The sequence below is a fragment of the Piliocolobus tephrosceles genome, chromosome 6 (assembly GCF_002776525.5).
Source record: "Piliocolobus tephrosceles isolate RC106 chromosome 6, ASM277652v3, whole genome shotgun sequence".
NCBI lineage: Eukaryota > Metazoa > Chordata > Mammalia > Primates > Cercopithecidae > Piliocolobus > Piliocolobus tephrosceles.
This window is the reverse complement of record NC_045439.1, coordinates 92,623,902-92,648,251: the sequence shown is the minus strand read 5'-3', so window position 1 is coordinate 92,648,251 and position 24,350 is coordinate 92,623,902. Positions and strand designations below refer to the sequence as shown.

The following is a 24,350-nucleotide window of genomic DNA, read 5'->3' as shown; positions in this document are numbered from 1 at the left end:
AGCCCGAGGACACTGCAGCCTAAGCAGGACTGCACCCGTTCCCTCCCAGGAGCCTCATCTCTGTCTGGCCAGGCTTTCGCTTCAAATGTCCTCAACTTTGGCTTTAAAATCTGTTGGGTCAGATTCACGAGAGCTCTGGCCTTCTTTGGTTTAGGGATTTTTAAATAGTGTTTTCAAGCAGGCAGTAGATCAACTCTGCTTGCTTACTTCTGTGTACATCTCCTGTTCCCTGGCCCCAGATCTTCTTTTTCCTTGGTTTATCCTCTCATTGTGTTGCAGCACATCTTTCAGTAGCTTCCTGAGACAGAGTGAATGGAAGCCAAGCTTTCTGACCTTCACGTAGTTTAGAATGTTACTGTTCTACCCCAACTTCTGATTAATAGTTTGGCTGGATATAATGCTGTAATTTAAATGTAACTTGTCATCACATTGGGAAACATTGCTCTATTATTTTCTAGTTCCCAGTGTTGTTGGGAAGAAGTCGGTGCCATGTGGAGTCTTGGCTCTTTATATATGACCTGTCTTTTCTCTCTGAAAGATTTTAGGATTTTCTCTCTGTTCTTAGTTTTCTGAAATTTCCCAATTATGTGCCCTGTTGTAGATCCTCATTCACTGTGCTAGTCACTTGGTAGACTTTTGAACTAGAAAATCATGTCATTCTATTACAGGCAGCCACCAGCAGGTTTGTGTGAGCTGAGTAATCACATTATTTTCTCCCAAGGACAAGAGGTATCAAGGCTCTGAGCACCTTATAAGTGGATATGGGGAAAGGGTGCCTGAAGTGAATCCAACAAAGCTGCAGCACCCACTGAGCTCATGTCCTAGGGCCAGGCTCTGCCTGAGGACAGTGGACATGGGTGAGACCCACTTCCTGCCCAGTCCCATGGTAGGGCTCAGGACACACATGGTCCAGGAGGCCCCCAGCCCCGGGCTACATTTACATGCACCTGCCTGCATGTAGCAATCAGTGAGCCACAGGACAACTTAGGGGAAAGGGCAGCTCCAGAGAGCAGGATAGGAGGGAGGTAAATAATCATGGGGTGGGGAGTGGCCTTGTTGGGAAGGGGCAAAGGCAGGACCATGTGTTTTGTGTGTGCGTGTGTGTGTGTGTGTGTGATGTGTATTTTGGAAAATGGAGAGAACAATTTGCCCCTTTTCTGGCCACTGTACCCCATTTTTCATGAAGTTTTTCTTCCCATCATGGACTGAGTGTCTCTGTCTCCTCTAAATTCATATGTTGAAGCCCTAACCCTCTGCATGGCTGTATTTGGAGATGAGGCTTCTCAGGAAGTCATTAAGGTTAAATGAGGTCCTAAGGTTGGGGCCCTGATTCAGTAGCATTAGTGTTCTTATGAAACGAGACACTAGAGAGTGCAGTCACTCTCTGCACAAATACAAAGAAGAGGTCACGTGAGCACACAATATGGCAGCCAGCTACGGGACAAGAAAAGAGGCCTCAGAATGTAACCTACCTTGCTGGCACTTTGGTCTTGGATTTCCCAGCCTCCAGAACTGTGAGAAATAAATGTTTGTGGTTTAAGCCACCCAGTCTGTGGTATTTTGGCATGGCAACATGAACTAATACATCTCCCCACCCTACTTCAACCACATGACACTAGAGGAGTTGGCAGTTTTAGTGTCCCAACTACCCAGCCAATCCAGACCACACCAAGCAGAAACTTTCTTCTGGAGTTTTCTGAATAGGAACTAATGGACGGGAGCACTATCCTTTGTTGGGGGCAAAGCCAGGAAGATGGAAGTCTCATGCTACCAACAGCCTGACTCCAACCTTGTGGGGAAAGTTTCTCTGAGAGCACAAAACTGATCTGCAGACTGAGGTGGAGACAGAGACAAGGGAAAGAGCCTGCAAATCCCGACAGCACTGGTGACTCTGAGACCAGGTATTCCTGAGGCCCAGCTGTTCCCTGCCCTGCACGTGGCTAACTTACTGACCAATGAACTTCCCTTCTTGCCTAAGGCAACTCAAGTGAATTTTCTGTCACTCACCCCAAAGAGCCCTGACTGCAATGGCAGGGCATGGCAGGGCTAGGCTGGCTGTGGTAGAGGACAGTGTGGGTAGAATCAGCTGTGACAGGCACACGGGAAGTGCAGTTATCGAGTGGACTCCATGAGATCTTCCTCCAGCCCTGACTGTGAGCAAGGCTAGGTTCATACGCTCAGTAGGTCAGAGTGAGGGATTTGGTCAGAGGTGCCATGCTCAGGGCCATCTTTCTATGAGTCAGACTCTTCAGCATCAAAGGCTTTGCCATCAGAGATAGTTTTAGTCATATCTTGGGTTCACTTTATCAATTGCTATTCCCCTGTTTTCAGGATCTTTACACTAGGCTGCCCCACGTGGGTGTTAGGAAGCCATAGTCATCCTGCCCAGAAGCCCAGACCACAAAAAGGACTTCCACCAGCCTGCCCAGGGTTCCAGAGGGCAGGACTAAGGGGTGGTGGGAGGATCCCAGCCTGGGCAGTCATGGCATGTCCACCACTCTTGATCTGTCTTCTGGAACTTTTCATCTCTCCAGTTTGGGTCCTGGTGGGACACACATGGTAAAGACAATGAACGTCCATGTCTCCGACTAGTTTTCCCATCAGAAGTGGTCGTTGCGCCAATCACCCTCTTCCACTAAAACTGGACAGACCAAGGGCCACTTTCCTAATGGATGGGTCTTCTTGGTCCATCTCATGCTCCCAACAGAGTTCCCTCCCTACGATGGGAATGTGCCATACCAGGGGAGCCCTCTTGACCCAGCCTTCAGCCAAAGCCAGTCCCCCTGCCAAGCAGGCCTAAAGTTACACTGGAGGGTGACAGGCCTCACCTGGAAACTTCTTGTTGAATATTGTCAGTTTCCCACAGAAGTGCAGCCTGGCAGTTTAATTCAAATTAAAAACAGGAGGAGACTGCTGCTTCAGTCTCGACTGCTTGAATATTAGGCCGTGTAGAGCTTTTGTTTGCTGGAAATTGTGGAGTCAGACATTGTGCAGATTGACCCAATAGCTACAGCAGGTACACACATACGGCGCCAACCAAGGACAAGTGTGCACACGCACACATGCACACAGCAGAAAATCGAGAAATAAACTCTTTTAATTTTAGCTGTCATGGTAGTTTTGTGTCATTTCCCCAAAATATACAAATTTTATTTTATGATTTAGTCTATTTAGAATTACTTAAGGAAAAGGAGATGTGAGTGCAGTGGCTCATATCTATAATCCCAGAACTTTGGGAGGCTGAGGCAGGAGGATCACTTGAGCCTGGGAGTTCGAGACCAGTCTGGGTAACATGGTGAAATCCCACCCCTATAAAAAAATATGAAAATTAACCAGATGTGGTAGCATGTACCTGTGGTCCCAGTTACCCAGGAGACTGAGGATCCCTTGGGCCAGGGAGGTGGAGGTTGCAGGGAGCTGAGATCACATCACTGCTCTCCAGCCTGGGTGACAGGGTGAGATCCCATGTGAAAAACAAAGAAAGAGAAAGAAGAGAAAAGAAAAAGAAGAGGAGGGAAAAGAAATAAGAGAAAGGAGAAAAGAAAAGAGAGGAGAGAAGAGAAAAGAGGGGAGGGGAGGGGAGAGGAGCAATGGGATCCTGATATCTGGTATGGGGAAACTTAAGTGGATACGTCTGAGAACTTCGAACCTCCAGTTTCCACTCAATGCTCTGGACTAAAAGAAGTAGCTCCCTTTCCTCGCTAAGAGAAGGGCAGCTGTCCCTTGCCTGGAGACTAGGCAAAGAGCCTCCAACAAGGCCTTACAGCAGGATGAGGTGTATCATCATTGCTGCCCCACATTGACACCAGGCTCTGGTCATTCCTCATCATGGCCCAAGGTCACAAGCACAGTCTGCTCTGGGAGAATGATTTTTTCCCAAAAATGTTGCAGTAGCTGTCGAGTGTGTACTCGCAGAATCTGGGAGAGGAGGTGGAGGACTGGACATAAGAATGTTGGACCATGGGGAGACTAAAGGCTGTATACACGAGAATACACTGATGTGGGAGCGCTCTCAGGATTTAATGGCTTGGCAAGGACACCTGGGGCCCTAACATGCTGCTGCAGTGGCTCCTTGAAATGTGGATGGAACAGTTGCTGCAGGGAATTAGGTGGAGATTATAGAACTGCATTTGCAAAGCATCAAAGAAGCCGGAAAGTACAGGGAGGTAGGAATGTTGGAATGGTTCGTTATATGCCAGCAGATTCGGAATCCACTGGGCTCAAGTGATCCTCCCACCTCAGCCTCCCAAGTAGTTGGAATTATAGGCATGCACCACCATGCCTGGCCTTTTTTCTTTTTTTTTTTCTTTTTTTTTTTTTTTTTAATTTTTAGTGAAAATGAGGTTTTGCTATTGTTGTCTAGACTGGTATCAAATTTCTGAGCTCAAGCAATCCTCCTGACTCGGCCTCCCAAATTGTTGGGATTACAGGTATGAGCCCTAGGATGTTTCCTGATTTGTGTATTCAGGAAACAACAACAACAAGACCTGGTGCGCAGAAGCCTGCAACAAAAATTTGCAATTTCCTACCCAGTTTTCAGACTGAGACAATTAAGACCTATAGCTCATTGATTATAGGGGAGGCTGGGTATTCTTGGAAAAAGATCCTGCAACATCACCACATGGTATTCATTAATTATTCTCCAAAGGGATGTAGGGTCATTGATGAATGTAACTGTAGCTGATGAAAAGGGAATACCCAGATTGTTTGAGGACCATTTATATAGGATTAGAGCTGACCCTGACACCAGAAGACCCACAATGCCACAATGTCCCCTCTCCAAAAGACTGAGAACATGTGAAGGCTAGGTAATAAATGGATCCCTGGATGAAGAGGCTGCAGCCCCATCCCGTTGTCATTTATCTGTCCCTAAATATGCAATTGATATAAGTATGCTTAGAAGGTAACAGAGCTCTTACTTTACTCCCTGAGCTGTAGGTATGAGCCACTATAGTAGGAAGAGCCCAGGGGAAGTCTCTGAAACTCCCTCTTCCCACTTCCAGGAGCAATGCAGTATTCTAGGTGGAATCACAGAGATTTATCACCTCCCTCAACTGTGACTGCCACCTTATGATAGTATTCTTACATTTCCCCTCCTGTCCCTTGTGCTATTCTTGTCATTGTTTTACCTCCACCTGTCATGAACCCCACAATATGTTACTACTTTTGCCTCAATTATTTCTAGACATCACAAAATGAGAAAATAGGATCTTTTCTGTTTATCCATGTATTTATTATGTCAGTGGTCCTCATTCCTTTGTGTAGATCCAAATTTCTATACAGTGTCATTTTTCTTCTGACCAAAGAACTGTTTTGAACATTTCTCAGAGTGCAGGCCTGCTGGTGATTATCTTGGCTTTTCTTTGTGTGAGAAAGTCTGTGTTTTGTCTTCATTAAATTTTTTGAAAATGTTTTATTGTGTTTTTTTTTTTTTTTTTTTGTAGAGATGAGACCTCACTATGTTGCCCAGGCTGGTCTCGAACTCCAGGCCTCAAGCAGTCTTCCTGCCTCGGCCTCCCAAAGTGTTGGAATGATTACAGGCATGAGCCACCACACCTAGCTTCACTGACTTCAACTGCTTTTAATCCCATATCTGCAGAGGTAACTATTTCATCTCTAGTCATTCTTTTTGTTTTATTTTGAGACAGGGTCTCACTGTGTTGCCCAGGCTGAAGTGCAGTGGTGCAATCACAGCTCATGGTAACCTCGACCTCCTGTGTTCAGGTGATCCTCCTGCCTCAGCCTCCTGAGTAGCTGGCACTGCAGGTGCATGCCACCATGCCTGGATATTTTTAAAAATTGTTTATAGAGATAGGTCTCCCTTTGTTGCCCAGGCTGGTCTTGAACTCCTGGGCTCAAGCAATCCTTGCATCTAAGCCTCCCAAAGTGCTGGGATTACAGGCGTGACCCACTTCACCTAGCCTGTGTGGTTTGTTGCTTTTTTTTTTTTTTTTTTTTTTTTTTGTCAATATGTCTTCCATTTCTCTCTTCTCATCATGTTCAGAATTTTTAGCCTTCTTGAACAGATGGAGCGTATTTATAATATGTTTTTTAATGTCTTTGTCTGCTAATTACATCATCTCTGTCATTTCTGGGCCTATTTCCATTGATTTATTTCTCTCCTGGTTATAGGTACTATTTTACCTGTGGGTTTTTTGCTTGTTTGTTTGTTTTTTGATACAGGGTCTTACTCTGTCACTCAGGCTGGAGTGCAGTGGTGTGATCTCATCTCACTGCAATCTCCGTCCCCCAGGTTCAAGTGATTCTTGTGTCTCAGCCTCCCAAGTAGCTGGGACTACAGGTGTGCACCACCACACCCGGCTAATTTTTGTGTTTTTAGTAGTGACAGGATTTAGCCATGTTGGCCAGGCTGGCCTTGAACTCCTGTCCTCAAGCAATCTGCATACCTTGGCCTCCCAAAGTGCTGGGATTACAGGCATGAGCCACTGTGCCTGGCCATTGCCTGGTAATTTTTTATTGACTGGTAGACATTGTGTTTTTGTGTTGTGATTGTTGGATTTTGTTTTCGTTTAAATAGTGTGGGACTCTGTTCCAACACTAGTTAAGTTACTTGAAATAAGTTGGATCTATCAAGGTTTGCAAATCTGGTCCCTGTTAGCAATCATGGCCACATGTAGAGGTTGCAGGATGTTGTTTACATTTCTATCTTTTTTTTTTTTTTTCTTTGAGACAGGATCTCGCTCTGTCACCCCAAGTGGCACCATCTCGGCTCACTGCCACCTCCACTTCATGGCCTCAAGTGACCCTCCCACCTCAGCTTCCCAAAGTGCTGGAATTACAGGTGTGAGCCACAGCACCCAGCCTAAAATTGTATCTTTCTTATTATCAGTGAAGTTAAACATTTTTTCCTATGTGTCAGCGGCATTTGCGATTCTTTTTCTTTGAACTTTCATTTCTTTCCATTTTTCTTAGAATCCTTTGTCTTTGTTTTCTCTACTTTTAGAATAGAATGAATATATTAATCATACTTTGAATTGTGGCCATGACGGAGTACCTGTATTGATGATAGTCTCCCAGCATAAACAACTACAAAGCTGGACAAAGTACATGATAAAATTGTCTTCAGGCATTAGGCAATAGACCCACTGTGCATGGTGGCTCACACCTGTAATCCCAGCACTTTGGGAGGCCAAGGCAGGTAGATCACTTGAGCTCAAGACTTCGAGACCAGCCTGGGCAACATGGCGAAACCCCATCTCTACTAAAATTCAAAAATGAGTTGGGTGTGGTGGTGTGCAGGGGTCTATAACTCCCAGGCTGTGGACTGTACCAGTCGGTGACCTGGTTCCTGGTTAGGAACCAGGTTGCACAGCAGGAGTTGAGTGGTGGGCAGCGAGCATTACTGCCTGAGCTCCGCCCCCCATCAGATCAGCAGGCTTTAGATTCTCATAGGAGCGTGAACCCTAATGTGAACTGCACATGTGAGGGATCTAGGTTTCACACTATGAGAATCTAATGCCTGATGATCTGATGTGGAACAGTTTCATATCATAACCACTGTCCTGACCCTGTCTGTGGAAAAACTGTCTTCCACGAAACCAGTTAGGACTGTTGGTGGCATGTGCCTGTGGTCCCAGATACTTGGAAGACTGAGGTGAAAGGATGGCTTGAGCCTGGGAGGTAGAGGTTTCAGTGAGTTGAGATCATGCCACTGCACTCCAGCCTGGACAACAGAGTGAGATCTTATCTCAAAGAAACACACAAACAAAAGGGCCAGGCATGGTGGCTCACACCTGTAATCCCAGCACTTTGGAAGGATATGGCAGGCAGATCACCTGAGATCAGGAATTCAAGACCAGCCAGGCGAGGTGGAGGTTGCAGTGAGCCAAGATGGCGCCATTGCACTCCAGCCTGGGCTACAAGAGCAAAACCCCATCTCAAAAAAAAAAAAAAAAAAAAAAAAAGACCCGTAAATGGCTCATACATTGGAATTAGCAGGCAAGAGCTTTAAAGTAACCACATACATACATGAAATAATTTAGAGAAATATCAACACCTGTGAAGATGGTGAAGAAAGAATTTAGAGAAATAAGTTTTAGTGTAAGTATATCCTAAATATGCATGGTACATACTTACTGAAAAAATAGTTTACTTTTTATCAGAAATCTAAATTTAACTGGGCGTCCTATATTTTATCTGACATCTCTACCCCAAAGCCAAGCAGGAGAGAATCCAGAGTCCTATCTTACAGCAGGCGACCTAGCCTAGAACAGATCCTGGCCAGGGGCAATTGGACATTGGATGGATTAGAGATGCCAGTCATTCAGTGTGTTAAAGGTTTGCCAGCCCTACATACAATCAGCATTGTTTTTGTTTAATATTTTTGTCTAAAGCAACTTTAAAAATTGTAACCCTTTATTTCAAAATATAGATTCAGAGGAAATTTCAAAGGTGGTACAGAGAGGTTTCATGGACTCCTCACTCAGTTTCCTCCAAAGGTTCTATTTTGTATAAATGTAGGACAATATCTAACAATGTCACATGTCTAGGTCTATGCCATTTTATCACATATGTAGACTCCTTTAACCACCACTATAATCAAGACAGAACTGTTCCACCACCACAAAAATCCCCCTCCTGCTATTCCTCTGCACTTATTCCTGGGTCTTCCCCTCCACTATTCCTACTCCTGGCAACCACTGATCTGCTTTCTGTCTTTATAATCTTCTCACTTCAAAAACATTATAAAATGCAGAAATTAGCCAGGCATGGTGGCACCAACTTGTAGTTCCAGCTACGTGGGAGGCTGAGGCAGGAGAATCACTTGAATCTGGGAAGGGGAGGCTATAGTGATCCTGCCATTGCAGTCCAGCCTGAGACTGGGTGAGACTCAAGGGTGAGAGTCTCTCAAGGAATGAATGAATGAAGGCCTGGCACAGTGGCTCACACCTATAATCCCAGGGCTTTGGGAGGCTGAAGCAGGTGGAACTGTTGAGGCCTGGAGTTTGAGACCAGCCTGGCCAACATGGCAAAACCCTGTCTCCACTAAAAATATAAAAATTAGCCAGGTATGATGGTGTGCACCTGTACTCTCAGCTACTTGGGAGGCTGAGGCACAAGAATCACTTGAACCCGGGAGGCAGAGGCAGAGGCTGCAGTGAGCCAAGATCATGCCACTGCAGTCCAGTCTGGGCCACAGAGTGAGACTTCATCTCAAAGACAAAATAAAACCAAACAAGAAAAAAAGAACATTATACAAATGGAATCACACAGCATGTGGCCTTTTGACACACTGGCTTTTTTTTTTTTTTCTACTCAGCAAATGCCCTTTGAGATCCATCCAAGTTGTGCATATTCCTTTTTATTGTTTTTTTCTGTTTGTGATGGAGTCTCACTGTCACCCAGGCTGGAATGCAGTGGCGTGATCTCAGCTCACTGCAACCTCCACCTCCTGGGTTCAAGCAATTCTCCTGCCTCAGCCTCCTGAGTAGCTGGGATTACAGGCACCCATGACCATGCCTGGTTTCTTTCTTTTTTTTAAGATGAAGTTTTGCTGTTGTTACCCAGTATAATGGCACAATCTCAGCTCACTGCAACCTCTGCCTCCCAAGTTCAAGCAATTCTCCTGCCCCAGCCTCCTGTGCAGCTGGGATTACAGGTGCCTGCCACCATATCCAGCTAATTTTTTTGTATTTTTAGTAGAGATGGGGTTACACCATGTTGGCCAGGCTGGTCTCGATCTCCTGACCTCAGGCAATCCACCTAGCTTGGCCTCCCAAAGGGCTGAGTTTACAGGCATGAACCACTGGGCCTGGCACCCTTTTTATTTTTGAATAGTATTTCATAGAATGGATGTAGCAGTTTGCTTAACCATTCAACTACAGGGGGTGTTTGGTTGTTCCCAGTTTGGGGCTATTACAAATAAATCTGCCATGAACAATCATGTGTGAGTTTTTGTGCAGACATCAGTTTTATTTTCTGGTACAAATGCCCAGAAGCAATTGCTGGGTCATATATTAAGGTGTATGTTTAATTAAAGAAGCTGCCAAACTATTTTCTAGAGTGTCTGTACCATTTTATATTCCCACCAGTGACGTATGAGAGAGTGAGTTTTGTCTACATCCTCACCAATATTTGCTATTACCACTATGTTTGATTGGAGCTGTTCTAATAAATATGTAGTGATATCTTACTGTGGTTTTAATTTGCATTTTCCCAGTGGTTGGTGTTAAAGATCTATTCATGTGCTTTAAGTCAACTCATTTTTAAAACCTAAATAAATGTATTTAAAGAGGAAACTTGCTTTGGGAGACCAAGGCAGGTGAATTGCTTGAGCCCAAGGGTTCAAGACGAGCCTGAGCAACATGGTGAAACTCCGTCTCTACAAAAAATACAATAATATCCAGGCATGGTGGCGTGAGCCTATGGTTTCAGCTATTCGGGAAGCGAGGCAGGAAGTGAGACCTCCTGGTGAGCATCGTTCTCATTTACTGCAAATAGAAGGTAATGGTAAAAATAAATGCATCTGTATATTGCCTAAAATCCTCTTGTGGGCCCCAGGCTCGCACACCACATTTTTGGGCAGGAGCCCCACTCACAGAGGCTATGACAAGAATGGTCCTGACCCTGGGGCTGTGCAGTGACAGCTCACACGGCTCCACGTGGCAGTTCTGAGTTTGGGATGCGCTGATGTAGTCCTACTACACCCCTTCCAGCCCTTTATTGGACTGAGAGAATTCAAGCTCTGAGGAGGGCAAGACTTGCCCAAGGTCACCCAGCAACATGGTCAGTCTCCTTTCCCAGGGTCTGCACAATTCCTGGCCTGTTTAAAGCCTGCCTCTATTCACTGCTGACTGAAAAATCCAGCTCCAAAACAGAATATGGCAAAGGATACTATCTTGTGCAGCGTATGTTTACAGCTGCAGTTACGTAGGAAAAAAAGTCAGAAAATACTGTTGAAACAGTTATTTAGGGAGAGAAGGGGTCTACCGGTTTTTTGTGTTTTCAACTTTTCTGTATTTCATGATTTTTGTCACAATGATGTTTAGTTACATCATCAACACATATTAAATGTTAAAAATCGACATGAAGACTTATCCAGCCACAGCCTATCATCGGCAGAGTCAGGAGGCCTTCCAGATAGAGCAGCCCCGCACCTGCCCCAGGTCACACCCTGGGCCTAGGCACATGTTAGGTGCTCTCTCTGGACACCTTTACCCCATGGTGGCCTCCACGTCCGTACCCACCAGGACCTCCTGTGGGCAAGGCCTTCCCCTGCATCCAGCCCTGGGCACCCCCTAGCCCAGAGGGCACCTCATGGTGTGAGAGTCCGCCTGTCTGTCTCTAAAGAGAGGAAAACTTCTTGGGACATGTGTTCCGCTTGACCATCAACCCAGCCTGGTGCAGAAGAGTGTACAGTGGGTATTTGGTGAATAAATGCATGAATGATTGGAACAAATTCCCAAAATGGTAATTTCCTGAGGCCCTTCTCCAACTGGCCCAGGTGGAACCAGTTCCACTTTTCACGGGAAAGCCAGGTGTGAGGAGTGGGCCAGGTATGTGTGAGGGGCCAGGTTCTCAAAGACTGGATGGACACAGGGCTTGTAGCAGGTCTGGGGGCAGCAGTACTGCTGTGGGAGCCTCAGGGAGGGCTCGTCCCTGATATCGCCCAGGATATCCTGGTGCCCCCACGTGCTGCGTGGCGTGACAAGGCCTGGGTGGTGGGGACACACAGGGACTTGTTTGGATTGGCCACCTGGCCAATCCTCCAGGGCCAATCCTGGCCCAAGAAGCTGTGCCTCCAGGCCCTCAAGGAATAACTCACTTTTGATATGTGACAACAGCTGCAGGCAAGGGGAGGGAAAGGTGTGCTGGGCCTCAACCTTAGAAGCCAGAAGCCAGTTCATGCCCCTACCTTGGTCTATGTGGGAAAGGGATGGGACCTCAGCTAGCTCTGGGGTCCTGGGTTATGATCAGGACCGTCCCTTATGGACTCAGTGACTTGGGCTGACCCAGCCCCTCCCTGAGCCTCATCAGTGAAACCAGGTCTGGGCCAGGGCTCTCGACACCTCCCAGCTCCAACCTCTGGCTTTCTTCCAGGAGGGCAGGAGATCAGACAGAAGTGACCCAGGCTCCCCTGTTTACCTCAACCTCCTTGTGAAGCCTCCCTCTTTGTGCCTGTGAGGTAGGTGGGGCCGGAAGGAGGGGCATTCACCTGTGGGCCTGTGACCTCTCTGCCCAGGTGTGCCTGGAGAGCCCTGTCTATACCTGGTGCTTTGCTACACCCCACGGCCTGGTCACAACCTCCCTGCCTCCAGAGCAGTCCTGGCCCAGGGAAGTAGCTGGTCTCTGCATCGAATGATAGGTAGAAAATGAAAGTGGGGGCGATAGCTCTGGAAAGGAGTCAAGGAGGAGGTGTCTTCCCAAGGATGTGGAGGGTTTTTCCAGAATGGAACTTGACAGGTGTGGGCAAACATCAGGAGGTGGGAAGGGTGGCTCCCTCTGTGGGAGCCAAGACGACTTGCCTGGGCCAAACGGTGGTAGGCTGTGGGTAGGGCAGGCAGGTCTGGGGTGCCCAGAGCCTGGGGTCCCTGTCCTTGCAGAGGAGTGGAATGCAGAACAAGTATCCCCTGCTCTCTGGCTGGGGGACATCCTCTACTTCCAAGCCCAGACACACACCAGCTGCCACAAGACCCTGAGGCTCTTCAGAGGACCAATGGACAGCCACACTCACTCTGAACCAGCCTGCAGGGCCCACCTGCACCCTGGTCAAACCCATGACTGAGGGGACTCTCTGGGGACAATGGGGGCAGTCTCATGCTGCCTCTTACAGGTGGATCAGTCCCTGGGATCTGGTGTTGGGCTGGGGTGGGCTGAGGCTATTCTCTGCCAGGGTGCCTGGTGGACAACAGGAAGAGCATCTTCTCTTTGGCTTTCCTGGACTGCAGGACACAGCTGAACACTGCACTTTACCTCAGATGCCTTCAGATCCTCAGAAAACCCTGGGAAGGAAGAGGGGCTGCCCCGGCAGGGGGCCAGGACCCTGGTCCATGCTTGCTTCCCACAGCAGGCACCTCCTCTCCAGATTGACGTCACCTGATTCCTGAAGGCCTGGGCTACTGACCAGAGCCTTGACTCCCTCACCAAGACCTGTCCTTACATCAGACCAGCTAGTACATGAGTTCAGAGCTGAAGGCGGGGAGAGAGAATGCAGGGCTCTGTAAGAGTTCTACGCTCCCTGTTGCAGTGGGCCCTGTAGAAGGCCCCCCAGAAATCTGCAGCTGCTGTAAGTCACTGGGAGGAAGCTGCAGCAGACATGTGTTTCCCAGCCTGGTAGATGCAGAGGGGTGTCTCGGCCACTGAGTGGGAGGCCCAAACGCGGCCTTGGATGTGGCAGTGCAGGAATTCTAGCCAGCTCTGGGGCCCTGGGCAAGTCATTTAACCTCTCAGAACCCCATTCCTGGTCACCATGTGGCTCTTGTGTGGATGTAAAGGACCCCCAGGCCACTTATGTCCCATCAGTGGAAGCCTAGCATGGGTGGAGACCCCCGAGACTGAACTCAGTGTTGGGATCCAGCCTGCCCAGCTCTCCTACATAGAGCCCAGAGTCAGCAAGCTGGGCTTCCTAGAGACGCAGGCACTTCTGCGGGCTGGAGAGCATGAGCAGGGTTCCCTTTTGGAAGGTGGAAGAGGAGGCCATAATGAGGCAGAGCTTGGGCACAAGGGGCTTGAATGGGGGATCTAAGACCCAACAGAGACTGAAGACTCTGTGCCACTCAGGTGGTGGAAACTGAGCTACGGCTGGTCCTCGTGGTCCTGAGTGAGGCCTCACCAGTCTTGGAAGCTGTGCAAAGGTGGCTTCATGTAAGGGTGCATCTGAGCACTTTTTTTTTTCTTTTTTTTTTTTAGATGGGGTTTTGCTCTGTCATCTAGGCTGGAATGCAGTGGCACGATCATAGCTTACTGCTGCCTCAAACTCCTGGGCTCAAGTGATCCTCCCACCTCAGCCTCCCAAAGTGCTGGAATTACAGGCCCGAGCTCTACGGAGCCTGGTTTTAAATCTTAATAAATATCTCCTCGTGGTCTGCTTCCCTGGCTGATACACAGCCTGACATCTTGCACCTAGACAGACATGTGTCTGGACTTGGTTCCATTTGTTCTGATAGGCTCCTCTCTCTCAATGACCACACGTTATAGCCTGTGGTTATTCTTACACATTTCTGTATAGACCTGAGGGTTAGTGTATTAATGTCAAAATTCTACTAGTTTTTTGACGCTGGATGGAATGTCTGGGTTAATTTAGGAGTGGGCATCTTGACAATATAGGCTTTTCCTCCAGGAATGGTGATTCTGGGACACAGGTTTTGCACATTCTGGTTTATTGCTTGGCTCGCTGCCACAGAGGGATGGTACTGCTCCACACGCCATGCCCAAGAGATGTCCCAGCTTATCTTTCTAAATCAAGCTGAATGTTCTCAGCTGACAGGACATCATATCAGTGCTGCGGGGACTCACTCACCCCAACCTGAGATGAAGTGAGGTTGAGACTATGGAACAGATCCGTGCTGAGTGCATTCACTGTTCCTGACCCACACTGCTGCTGGCCGGGGCTGTGTCTGAGCCGACAGAGGGCATTGATTTGGGGACGGGGTAGGAGGTGGTGCTGGAGAGATGCCCCTCACCTCCCTCAGCTCCTTCTGTCCACCCAACACTTGGTCACCAAGGCCCCTGACTTCCAGGCCCCAGTCACCACTAACAGGGTGCTACATGGGAACAGAATGTAGGCACAGAACCTGGAGTTCAGGTCACCCCTCCTTCCAGTGAAAGCTTCTGTACCTCCCAGGTGATTCCAGCGTTATTCCTCCATGGGCCAAATATCCTAAGCAAAGGCCTGGACAGGGGGTCTTTATCCAAGTGCCCAAAAAAACACTGGCAGAAAGACTCTGCATGCCCCCTGTGGCCTGCCAGAAGTAAGAGCCTCTCCTTCAAAATGCACAATCCTGGTTCTTGCAGGGAGGTGTGGAGGGGTGGAAGAAACGGTCTATCTCATTCTTTCAGCAGGAACCAAATCTTGGGAAACCCAGACCCAGTATATTTCTTAATGATCCTGATACTTTTATAACTGGTTACAGCGGGTTCACATGCACAACTGTTTTCCAACATCTTACAACAGGCCACATAACACCCTGTAATGTATTTTTTAATTTTTTTTCTTTTTTTGAGGCCAGGGGCAGTGGCTCATGCCTGTAATCTGAGGCAGAAAGACTGCTTGAGGTCAGAAGTTCGAGACCAGCCTGGGCAACATAGCAAGACCCCATCTGTAACAGAGAAAAACCTTGTCTCTAAAAAAAATTTTTTTGAGTACAGTGGCATGATCACAGCTGCTTCTGGGCTCAAGTGATACTCCCACCTCAGCAGCTGGGACTCTCAGAGCGCACCACCACACCTGGCTAATTTTTAAATTTTTGGTAGAGATGCAGTCTCACTATGTTGCCCAGGCTGCTCTTGAACTCCAGGCCTCAACAGATCCACCCAATGCAACCTCACAATACACTGGGTTTACAGGCATGAGACACCATACAGCCCCTGCAAAATCTAACTTCTTCAGGTGCTTCTTTGGGACCTCCTAGACTACCATTGGCAAATAATAGTTTATTATTTTCCCACGTTTATGTTAATAGATTTCCCATGTTTTATTTGTCTAGACGAGGGTTTCTCAGCACCAGCACTATTGACGTTTTGGGCTGGATAATTCTTTGTTATGGAGCTGTTTGTGCCTTGCAGATGTTTAGCAGCATCTCCAGCCTCTGCCTGCTACATGCTAGTAGCACTCCTCAGTGTGACAGCTAAAATGATTTCAGATCTTGCCAACTGTCCCCAGGGGAGGCAAAATCACCTCCAGTTGAGAACTGCTGACCTAAAAACCTCTGGAACAATGTTGGATCATGGTAATGATAGCACATACTGCTCCTGAGCTTAATGGGAATCCCTCTAGCATCAAAGTATAGTAGTACCTGTATACTACTGTCTGGGCTGTTATTAGTACACTGTGTTAGTCCATTCTCACGCTGCTATGAAGAAACACCCAAAACTGGGTAATTTATAAAGAAAAGATGTTTAATTGACTCACAGTTCTGCATGGCTGGGGAGGCCTCAGACAACTTACAATTATGGCAGAAGACACCTCTTCACAGGGCAGCAGGAGAGAGGAGAGCTGAGCAAAGGGGAAAACCTGTTGTAAAACCATCAGATCTCATGAGAACTCACTATGATGAGAACAGCATGGGAGAAACCGCCCCCATGATTCAGTTATCTTGACCTGGTCCCACCCTTGACACATGGGGATTATTGCAATTCAAGATGAGATCTGGATGGGGACACAGAGCCAAACTATATCATATCCTTTATATTAGCATACTGTATCAAAGTATAGTTTTCTTTCTTTCCTTTGTTTTTTCTTTGAGACAGAGTCTGGCTCTGGCTCTGGCTGGAGTGCAGTGGCATGATCTCAGCTGATAGCAACCTCTGCCTCCCGGGTTCAAACAGTTCTTGTGCCTCAGCCTCCCAAGTAGCTGGAACTACAGGTGTGTGCAACCACACCTGGCTAATTTTGATTTTTTTTTTTTTTTTAGTACACATGGGATTTGACATGTTGGCCAGGCTGGTGTCAAACTCCTGGCCTCAAGTGATCCTGCCACTTCGGCCTCCCAAAGTGCTAGGATTGCAGGTGTGTGCCACTGCACCCAGCCTGAAGTATAATTTTCACAATATGAAATACTTGACTTTCATACAAATAATGAAGGAATATGGATAAGATATTTTCTTTAAATTACAAGGGAGTCAGCAACACGGTGAAGCTAGTTCAAGGAGTGTTTTGAGAGACAGCGTCTATAGTGCTCCAGGAAGGCCATTCTGAAATGCATCCTGAGATAAGAGACAAAACTTGTTAATATCCTATAGGGAGGTCAGGCATGGTGGCTCACACCATGGTGGCTCACACCTGTAATCCCAGCACTTTGGGAGGCCAAGGCAGGCAGATCACCTGAGGTCAGGAGTTTAAGATCAGCCTGGCCAACATGGTGAAACCCTGTCTCTACTAAAAATACAAAAATTAGCCAGGCAGGGTGGCGGGCGCCTGCTACTCAAGTCCCAGCTACTCAAGAGGCTGAGGCAGTAGAATTGCTTGAACCTGGGAGGCAGAGGCTGCAGTGAGCCGAGATCATGCCACTGCACTCCAGCCTGGGCGACACAGCAAGATTCTGTCAAAAAAAAAAAAAATGTACAAGGAAATAAAACTGTCACCTTTGGGAGTTATTTTTTCTACTGGACAGAAATCTGTTTAGTTAACTTATATACATATTCTCAAGTATATTCATAACACATTCTCTAGTATATTTCCCCACACTAGTGGTTTTCAAAGCATGATCTCACATTGGAAGCATCAGCGTCACCTGGAACATAGACATGCAATGCTCAGGCCCCACCTCAGTCCTACTGAGTTAGAAACTCTGGTGTGGGGCCCAGCAGCCAGTATCACAAGCCCTGCAGGTGATTATGATGCACTATAATGTGTGAGAACCATAGCTCTAAATAATCAAATCATCCCTAATAGTAAAACAAGTATCTATGAAACAATGCTCCAGTATGATATTAAAAGGGCACGCCACCCACTTTTTAACTTTATTTCTCAATTTAAATATTTTGTCTGTCTGATGTTAAACTTGCTGTTTCATTTTTCAAATACTCTTAAGACAGTTTTCATCTGTTCCTAATTTTCTCTTTTTAAATAAAAAATGGTTTTCCAAATCTATCCATTTTTCTCTCCTTTAAGCTATTGATAGGATAAAAATTGAGCCATTCTTATGTTTTTTTTTTTTTTTTATATGGAGTCTCACTCTGTTGCCCAGGCTGGAATGCAGTGGTGCTAGTAGAGACAGGTTTTGCCATGTTGGCCAGGCTAGCCTCCAACTCCTGACCTCAGGTGATCTGCCTGCCTTGGCTTCCCAAAGTGCTAGGATTACAGGCATGAGCCACTGTGCCCAGCCTTTTTTTTTTTTTTTTTTTTTTTTTTGAGATGATCTCCTTCTGTTACTCAGGCTGGATGGAGTACAATGGCACCATTATGGTTCACTGCAGCCTCCACCTCCCAGGCTCAAGAGATCCTCTGACCTCAGCCTCTTAGGTAGCTGGGAAGACATGTGTATACCAGCACAAGTGGCTAATTTTTTGTAAAGACTGGATTCTCCCTATGTTGCCCAAGCTGGTCCAGAACTCCTGGGCTCCAGCAATCCACAGGCCTTGGCCTCCCAAAGTGCTATGATTACAGGTCTTATGTTCTTAAAATTTTTCTTTGACATGGTATAGGATAGTCTAGTAACTTGACATACTGTTGTTTTCAACAGGCTAGTGCTTATGATTTGTAAAAGAACTCTTCAGAAATGAGCTCAATTTTACCATGAATTGGGACACTTTCCATTTCTTTCTATTCTATAGAGTAGTATACTTGTCATGAGCTCTGTCTTTTGAAAACTTCAAAGGCTGCAACAATAAAACCAGCTGCACCTGGTGCATGGCATAGGTATGGAACTGAGGGGAGAGCTCAAGCTACAGTCAGCCCTCTGTATCCTAAGGTTCTGGATCCTTGGATTTAACCAACTGTGCATCAAAAATAATTGGAAAAAGTAAAACAATAAAAAACAAAAATTTATAAATACTTGATAACAGGTATTTACAAAGCATTTACATTGTATTAGGTATTATAGTAATCCAGAGCTGATTTAAAGTATATGGAAGGATGTGTACAGGTTATATGCAAATACTATGCCATATATATATATATATATGCTCAGGGACTTGAGCATCTGTGAAATTTGGTATCTCTGGGCTCCTGGAACCAGTATCCTGGGGTTACTAAGAGACGACTATATTCAGTTTCTTCTTTGGTTATTAGTCTATTCTCTAATGTATTTTTGTTGCTGTTTTGTCTTTTTGTTTTTGCCTCTTTAAGTCAATGTCAGAAACTTAGTTGTTCTAGACTACCCATTAGCTCAAAGCTACCAGTAAGCAGACTACCACTGCAATCTAAGCAACCGATTCTTTCCCCCCATCAGACTGGCAACATTTAAGATAAGCATCTATTGATGTTGAAGCTGTAAGGAGTTTTTCTGAGCATGTTAGTTATGACAGCCCTTTTTGCTAGGCACCTAGACGATTCATCAAAATGAAATAAAATACCCATGCACTTGAAGAAGTTATCTGGTTTATTATCTGGGTGCTGGTTATATGAGGTCCACAGTTGACGAAAACTTATTAAGCTTTATATTAATAATAGGTACAATTTTCTGTATGTGTAGTATATTTCAAAGTTTTTAAAATGTCTTTTGCCACAGCCCGCAGCTGTGTATGATGCTGTTCGCTTAACAGTGGAAAACATGGCAATGACCTGAATCCCCATGGCTCCCGGGATCCTACTCCCTTAAGTTAAACAAATAACCTCCACTGTCAGTTAAACTGGTGGTTGGCGCTGGTTTTTTCCAGGGAAGGATTCTGGGACAAGGAGAAGGAGACTCCAGCATTTCGCCCAGGCACTTCCAGTGGGCGGCGGTCCACTCTCAACCTCACTGGAACAGCTCCCGCCCTCCCAGAGGCCGTTAGTCACGTGATCGTGGAATCAGTTGACCCCGCTCGACCCGAAAAATAAATTCCCAGGCCCTGGCTTCCTGGGGCCATGAGGAGACACCAGGAGTGAAGCGAGGCGTGGGCTGCTGGAGCTGGAATTCGGGGACGCCAGTGGCTCCGGAAACGTGGGGGGAGATTTGTCAGCACTGGCCTCTCCACAAACAGTGTGTGCGGGCGTGAGGGCTGTGGGTCTGGTAGAGAAAAGTCCACCAGCACCCCACTCCGGAGACGGGGGCGGGGGTAGTAGGGGGCGGGTAAGACAAGAGCAGGCCTGCCAGGCTTAGAGTCCCCATGCTTCCCTGGCGAAAGGAGGGGCTCCTGCCTCCCGGGGCAGGAAGTGGAGCTTCTCTGGAGCTGGGAGTCCTTTCAGGTCTTCCCCAGCCCCAAGAGGACCTCCCAAGGACACCCACTTCCCCAGCCCTGCTGTGGGATTTGTAGAAGAAAGTGCTTAGAATCAGGCTCACTCTTGCACGCTGTTAGGAAGCACCTCCAATCTTTCCAGAGCCAGAAAGTAGTAGTTTTGGGGTTGCAACTTATCCATCCATCCATCCATCCCTCCATCCATCCATCCGTTCTAAGCGCCTAGTGTATACCATGAAGGGTGCTAGGCACTGGGAGGACTTGAGCTGCCGTGGGAAGGGGCAATCAGAGGCTTAATTGGCAGTCATAGTTAAGTTAACTGCACCTTGTGTGTGGTGCTAAGGGGGCAACTTGAGGATGCCATCAACCTTAAAGGCAGATGGCAGGAGCTGGCTGGCTGAAGTACAGTTTGTGTACCAGGGTTTGGGAGGCAAGGGTGGGAGGCATGTGTCTTCAAATGGAACAGCATGTGTAGAAACTTCAGGTGAGAGAGAGCATGGCTCCCCAGGAATGAATGCATTTCCCATAGCTGGGAGAGTATTATCTGGAGGTTAGGGAAGATGAGGCTGGGCAAATAAAGACCAAATCTTCCTGGCTCTTGAATTACCACAATCAAGATAATGAACATATCCACTGGCCCCCAAAATTTCCTTGTGTGAAGGGCTATTTTAGGAAGTATGATCAAGAAGGGCCAGCCTACCAGGATGGAATGGCTTATGCCTGTAATCCCAATGTTTTGGGAGGCCGAGGTGTGCAGATGACCTGAGGTCAGGAGTTTGAGATCAGCATGGCCGACGTGGTGAAACCCTGTCTCTACTAAAAATTTAAAAAGCCGGATGTGGTGGCGCATCCCTGTAGTCCCAGCTACTTGGGAGGTTCAGACAGGAGAATTGCTTGAACCCAGGAGGCAGAGGTTGTAGTGAGTCAAGATTGCACCATTGCACTCCAGCCTGGGCAACAGAGCGAGACTCCATCTTAAAAAAAAAAAGAGGTGCTGGTCTGACGGGGTGTCACTTGTCAGAGTGGAATGAAATAAAGGATAAGCAAGTCACGCAGAGAGTGCAGCAGGCATGGAGGGGGCAGCAAGGCTGGTGTCCCTGAGCAGCAGCAGCAGGGAAGCCTGAGTGGCTGGAGTTGTGTGGGTGTGGGGAAGAGAGGAGAGAGGTGTGAGGCAGAGGACTTTGTTTTATCCCCTGCTGTACCCCCAGCACGTAGAGTGGGAACTAGCACAGAGAAGGCACTCAGTTGATGTTTGCTGAGCAGATGAATGCCTGGAGTAGACCTCAGAGCAGGGTTTGGTGGCAGGGTGGGTCAGGGAGAAAGTTCACTTAACAACCTGGTGATAGGGGAGAACAAGTGACCAGAGGGTATCTATCTATGATGGGGACCAGGGGTCCCTGCTGGACAGCAGTGTGGGAGACACACGGATCCTGGCCACACCTCAGCCTTCCCTCCAGCCTGATTCCCTGCCTCCCTCCCTTGCAGAAGTTCTGGTTCTGTGGTGATCTGGACTGTCCCAACTGGGTCCTGGCAGAGATCAGCACACTGGCCAAGATGGTTGAGTGCACAGGGTCTAGTCTGGGTGGAGGAGGGGCGTTGGGCTGGGGATTGTGGATGTAGAGGATGGTGAGGTTTCTCTAGGGTTAGGGCCTCAGTGCTCTCAGCCTGTGCTACCATGCCTTGTGACCTTGATCAGTGGCTGGCCTGCTCTGAGCCAGTCCCCAGGAAGGAGGGATGAAGTTTGCCAGTCTGGCTGATGTAAGGACTTCCCTTCCAGTCATCTGTGAAGTTGCAGCTGCTCTACAGCCAGGTACTAAAGAGCTACTGGGACAGGGGATTGATGTGAGTACAAGACCCAGCACCCCGTTGTCCCATGACCTTATGACCCCCAGTACTCTGAAGCTCTGCACTAGGCCCAGGGAGATGGGTGACCCAGTCTCTTAACCTCTCTGGGCACCTCCCATACTTGTCTTTCCAGCCTGTCTGGTCCTTATCACAGGAGCTAGGCTGTGGATGAGGGGCTGGTGAACCTGGGTCTGGCAACCCCTAAAGGCCGCCTTTCTCCATAGTATGAAAAGATCCTGATGTTCACGGCTAACGCCAAGTTTGATGAGTAACCCGCTGAGTCCACAGGCCCCAGGCAACCCTGTGACCTCAGCCTGGTGCCTGGTACAGAGGCTCCCCCGAACCCCTCCCAGCAATATCCTTAACCTGCCTTCCCTAGTGGAGGAGCATGAGGAAAAGAAAGACATTGACAGTCTCACCTTCCTGTCCTTCGCCAGCTCCTGTTGGAGCAGTAACCATGCCTGTGGCTCCAGGAGGCCTGTGGGCTTTGAGCTGAAGTTAATAGGGCAACAGAGAGGTGGCTGGGGCCACAGTGACACCCCCTGCCCCACCCACGGGTCCCTCAGGGTCAGGCGACGTGAAGGCCACAGTGGCAGTGCTGAGTTTCATCCTCTCCAGTGAGGCCAAGCACAGTGTCAATGGCGAATCCTTGGACAGTGAACTGCAGCAGCTGGGGGCTGCCCAAAGGTATGGGTTGTGGGGGGGGCAGCTGGGCAGCCTGTGGGCCAAGGGCTGCTAGAGAGCGGGCCAGGCCCTGTGACCCTGAGGTGTACCCTGCCTTGTCTGGGCCAGGAGCCCAAGACTAGCCCCCACCTGCTACCTCCAGAGCTGCTCCATTCTACCCCCCGGGCATGTGGCCAGCCTATGCCACTGTTACGAGGAGAAGCAAAGCCCCTTGCAGAAGCACTTGTGGGTCTGCAGCCTACGCAGTAAGTATGAGGCCAGCCACGGTCCAGGCTCATTCTAGAAGATGCATGCAGCATGCAACGAGCATGGAGATTCCAGGGAGACGACTTAACCATGGTCACATACCAAGCAGCCGCAGAGCTGGGACCTGGCCCTGGGTCTCCTGACTCCGCGGGCTCTGTGATGTGTACGCACAGTATCAGACCTTGCCCTTTCCTCCTGGCTGACCCTTCCCTAGTCCGCTGTGCCCCGTGTGTGAGCACCCAGCTCACTCTCATTTCTCCCTCTCCAAAGCGTGGTCCCTGGCACCACAAGTGGCAGAAGGGGCAGCAGAGACTGTGGACCCCTCAGCCGCACCTAAGACCTCTTTGTGGTCTAGGTCTGTGTGCTAGGGGAAGCTTTTGGACAACATTTTCCCCTCTCTAAACAAGACCGATACCTGTGGCATGGACTGCGGGAGGCCGATGTGCCAGGCATTTGAAGCAGGGCCCTGAGTGGGCATGGACGTGGGAGCAGGGGTATTCGACTTTATGCACCTTGGGGGTGGTAGTGGGGCTCCCTGCATGGGTTGACAAGGCATTGCTTTCCCCCACCCCACCTCTATCCCAGCCCTGCAAGTCCAGTCCTTGGGGTCTAGGAGGGAAGAAGCCCCTGGCTGTGTGACATTGGGCTGGTGCCTGACCCTCTCTGGCTCTGAGTTCCTGGGAAAGTCAGCACCCAAGGCACACCCTCCAGTTTAGCACCTTGACAAGAAGGGCGAGCACACTGGGATCAGGCCCACACCCCTGGCCCCAAACCCCAAGGTCCCAGCTGGAGGATGAGGAGACGCTGGGCTTGGGTGGGGAAATCAGGGGTGTAAATGGGGCCGGCTCACCCCTCAGCTTAACTCAAAGGCTCAAGGCCTGCTCCTCAGGAAGGAGCCTAGGCCCAGCCAGACACTCACCAGGACAATGGCAACTGTGATGAGCAGGAGACCCAAGATGAGGAGAGCCACAGCATAGCTGGAGATGAAGGTATCCAGCAGGCTGGAGACTTTAGGGCTAGGAGTGCCTAGAGCAGAGCAGGAAGGCTATAACCAGGTGGGACCTTGCTTCCCCGACTTCTGAGAAGGCAGATTCTGGGCCCAGAAAGTGCTGCAGGAACAGAGAGCTGGGGCTAGGAGCACCTTGGAGGGCTCCATGAGTAGGGGAGGCAGGCTTCAGCTCAGGGCATGCGGAGGCAGCGAGCCCAAGGGAGGAGGCAGATGGAGAGAGGGAGGGGGCCTGCCTCCCCCAGGGTGTGCAGACCCTGGCATGCACAGTCCCACATGAGGGCCTGGGCTGGCACCGCCCAGAAGGTGGCACCCATTCTGGCGGACAGTGGGAGGATTATCACAGACTTCAGGGGCCTGGGCAGCCTTGGCGGACTAGGGGAGATCATCTCTTCCAGCCTCCTGCCCTCAACCCCAGAACCCTGGTCTGAGCCCTGGGTCACCCAGAGCCACCCTGGAGCCACCGGAATTTTCCACCACCACTTGGTCAAAGTTCTGCAGAGGTCTGAGGACAAGGGTCAGCTGGAGGGTCAGGAGAGGAGGAAGAGGGTCACAGCTCTACCAAATGAAG

At 48.6% G+C, this 24,350-nt stretch overlaps 1 protein-coding gene and 1 pseudogene across 3 annotated transcripts in view; both read left to right on the top strand.

Moving 5' to 3' along the window:
* Nucleotides 1-19,698, top strand: part of LOC111531066 (elongation factor-like GTPase 1) — a 48,487-nt gene extending 28,789 nt beyond the window's left edge. Inside the window, exons 4-5 of one of the 3 annotated variants that reach the window (XR_002728125.1) lie at nucleotides 12,061-12,145; nucleotides 19,498-19,698. Coding sequence is in view for 1 of the 3 variants with exons in the window: in XM_023198282.1 (XP_023054050.1) it covers nucleotides 19,498-19,614 (117 nt within the window). In the remaining 2 variants the exon portion in view is untranslated. Of the gene's footprint in view, nucleotides 1-12,060; nucleotides 12,146-13,869; nucleotides 15,210-19,497 lie in introns of those variants that run through there. The other 2 variants (XR_002728124.2, XM_023198282.1) reach the window with 2 other exon arrangements.
* A 59-nt stretch (nucleotides 19,699-19,757) lies between these two features.
* Nucleotides 19,758-24,117, top strand: LOC111531060 (annotated as a pseudogene).
* Nucleotides 24,118-24,350: the final 233 nt, after the last annotated feature.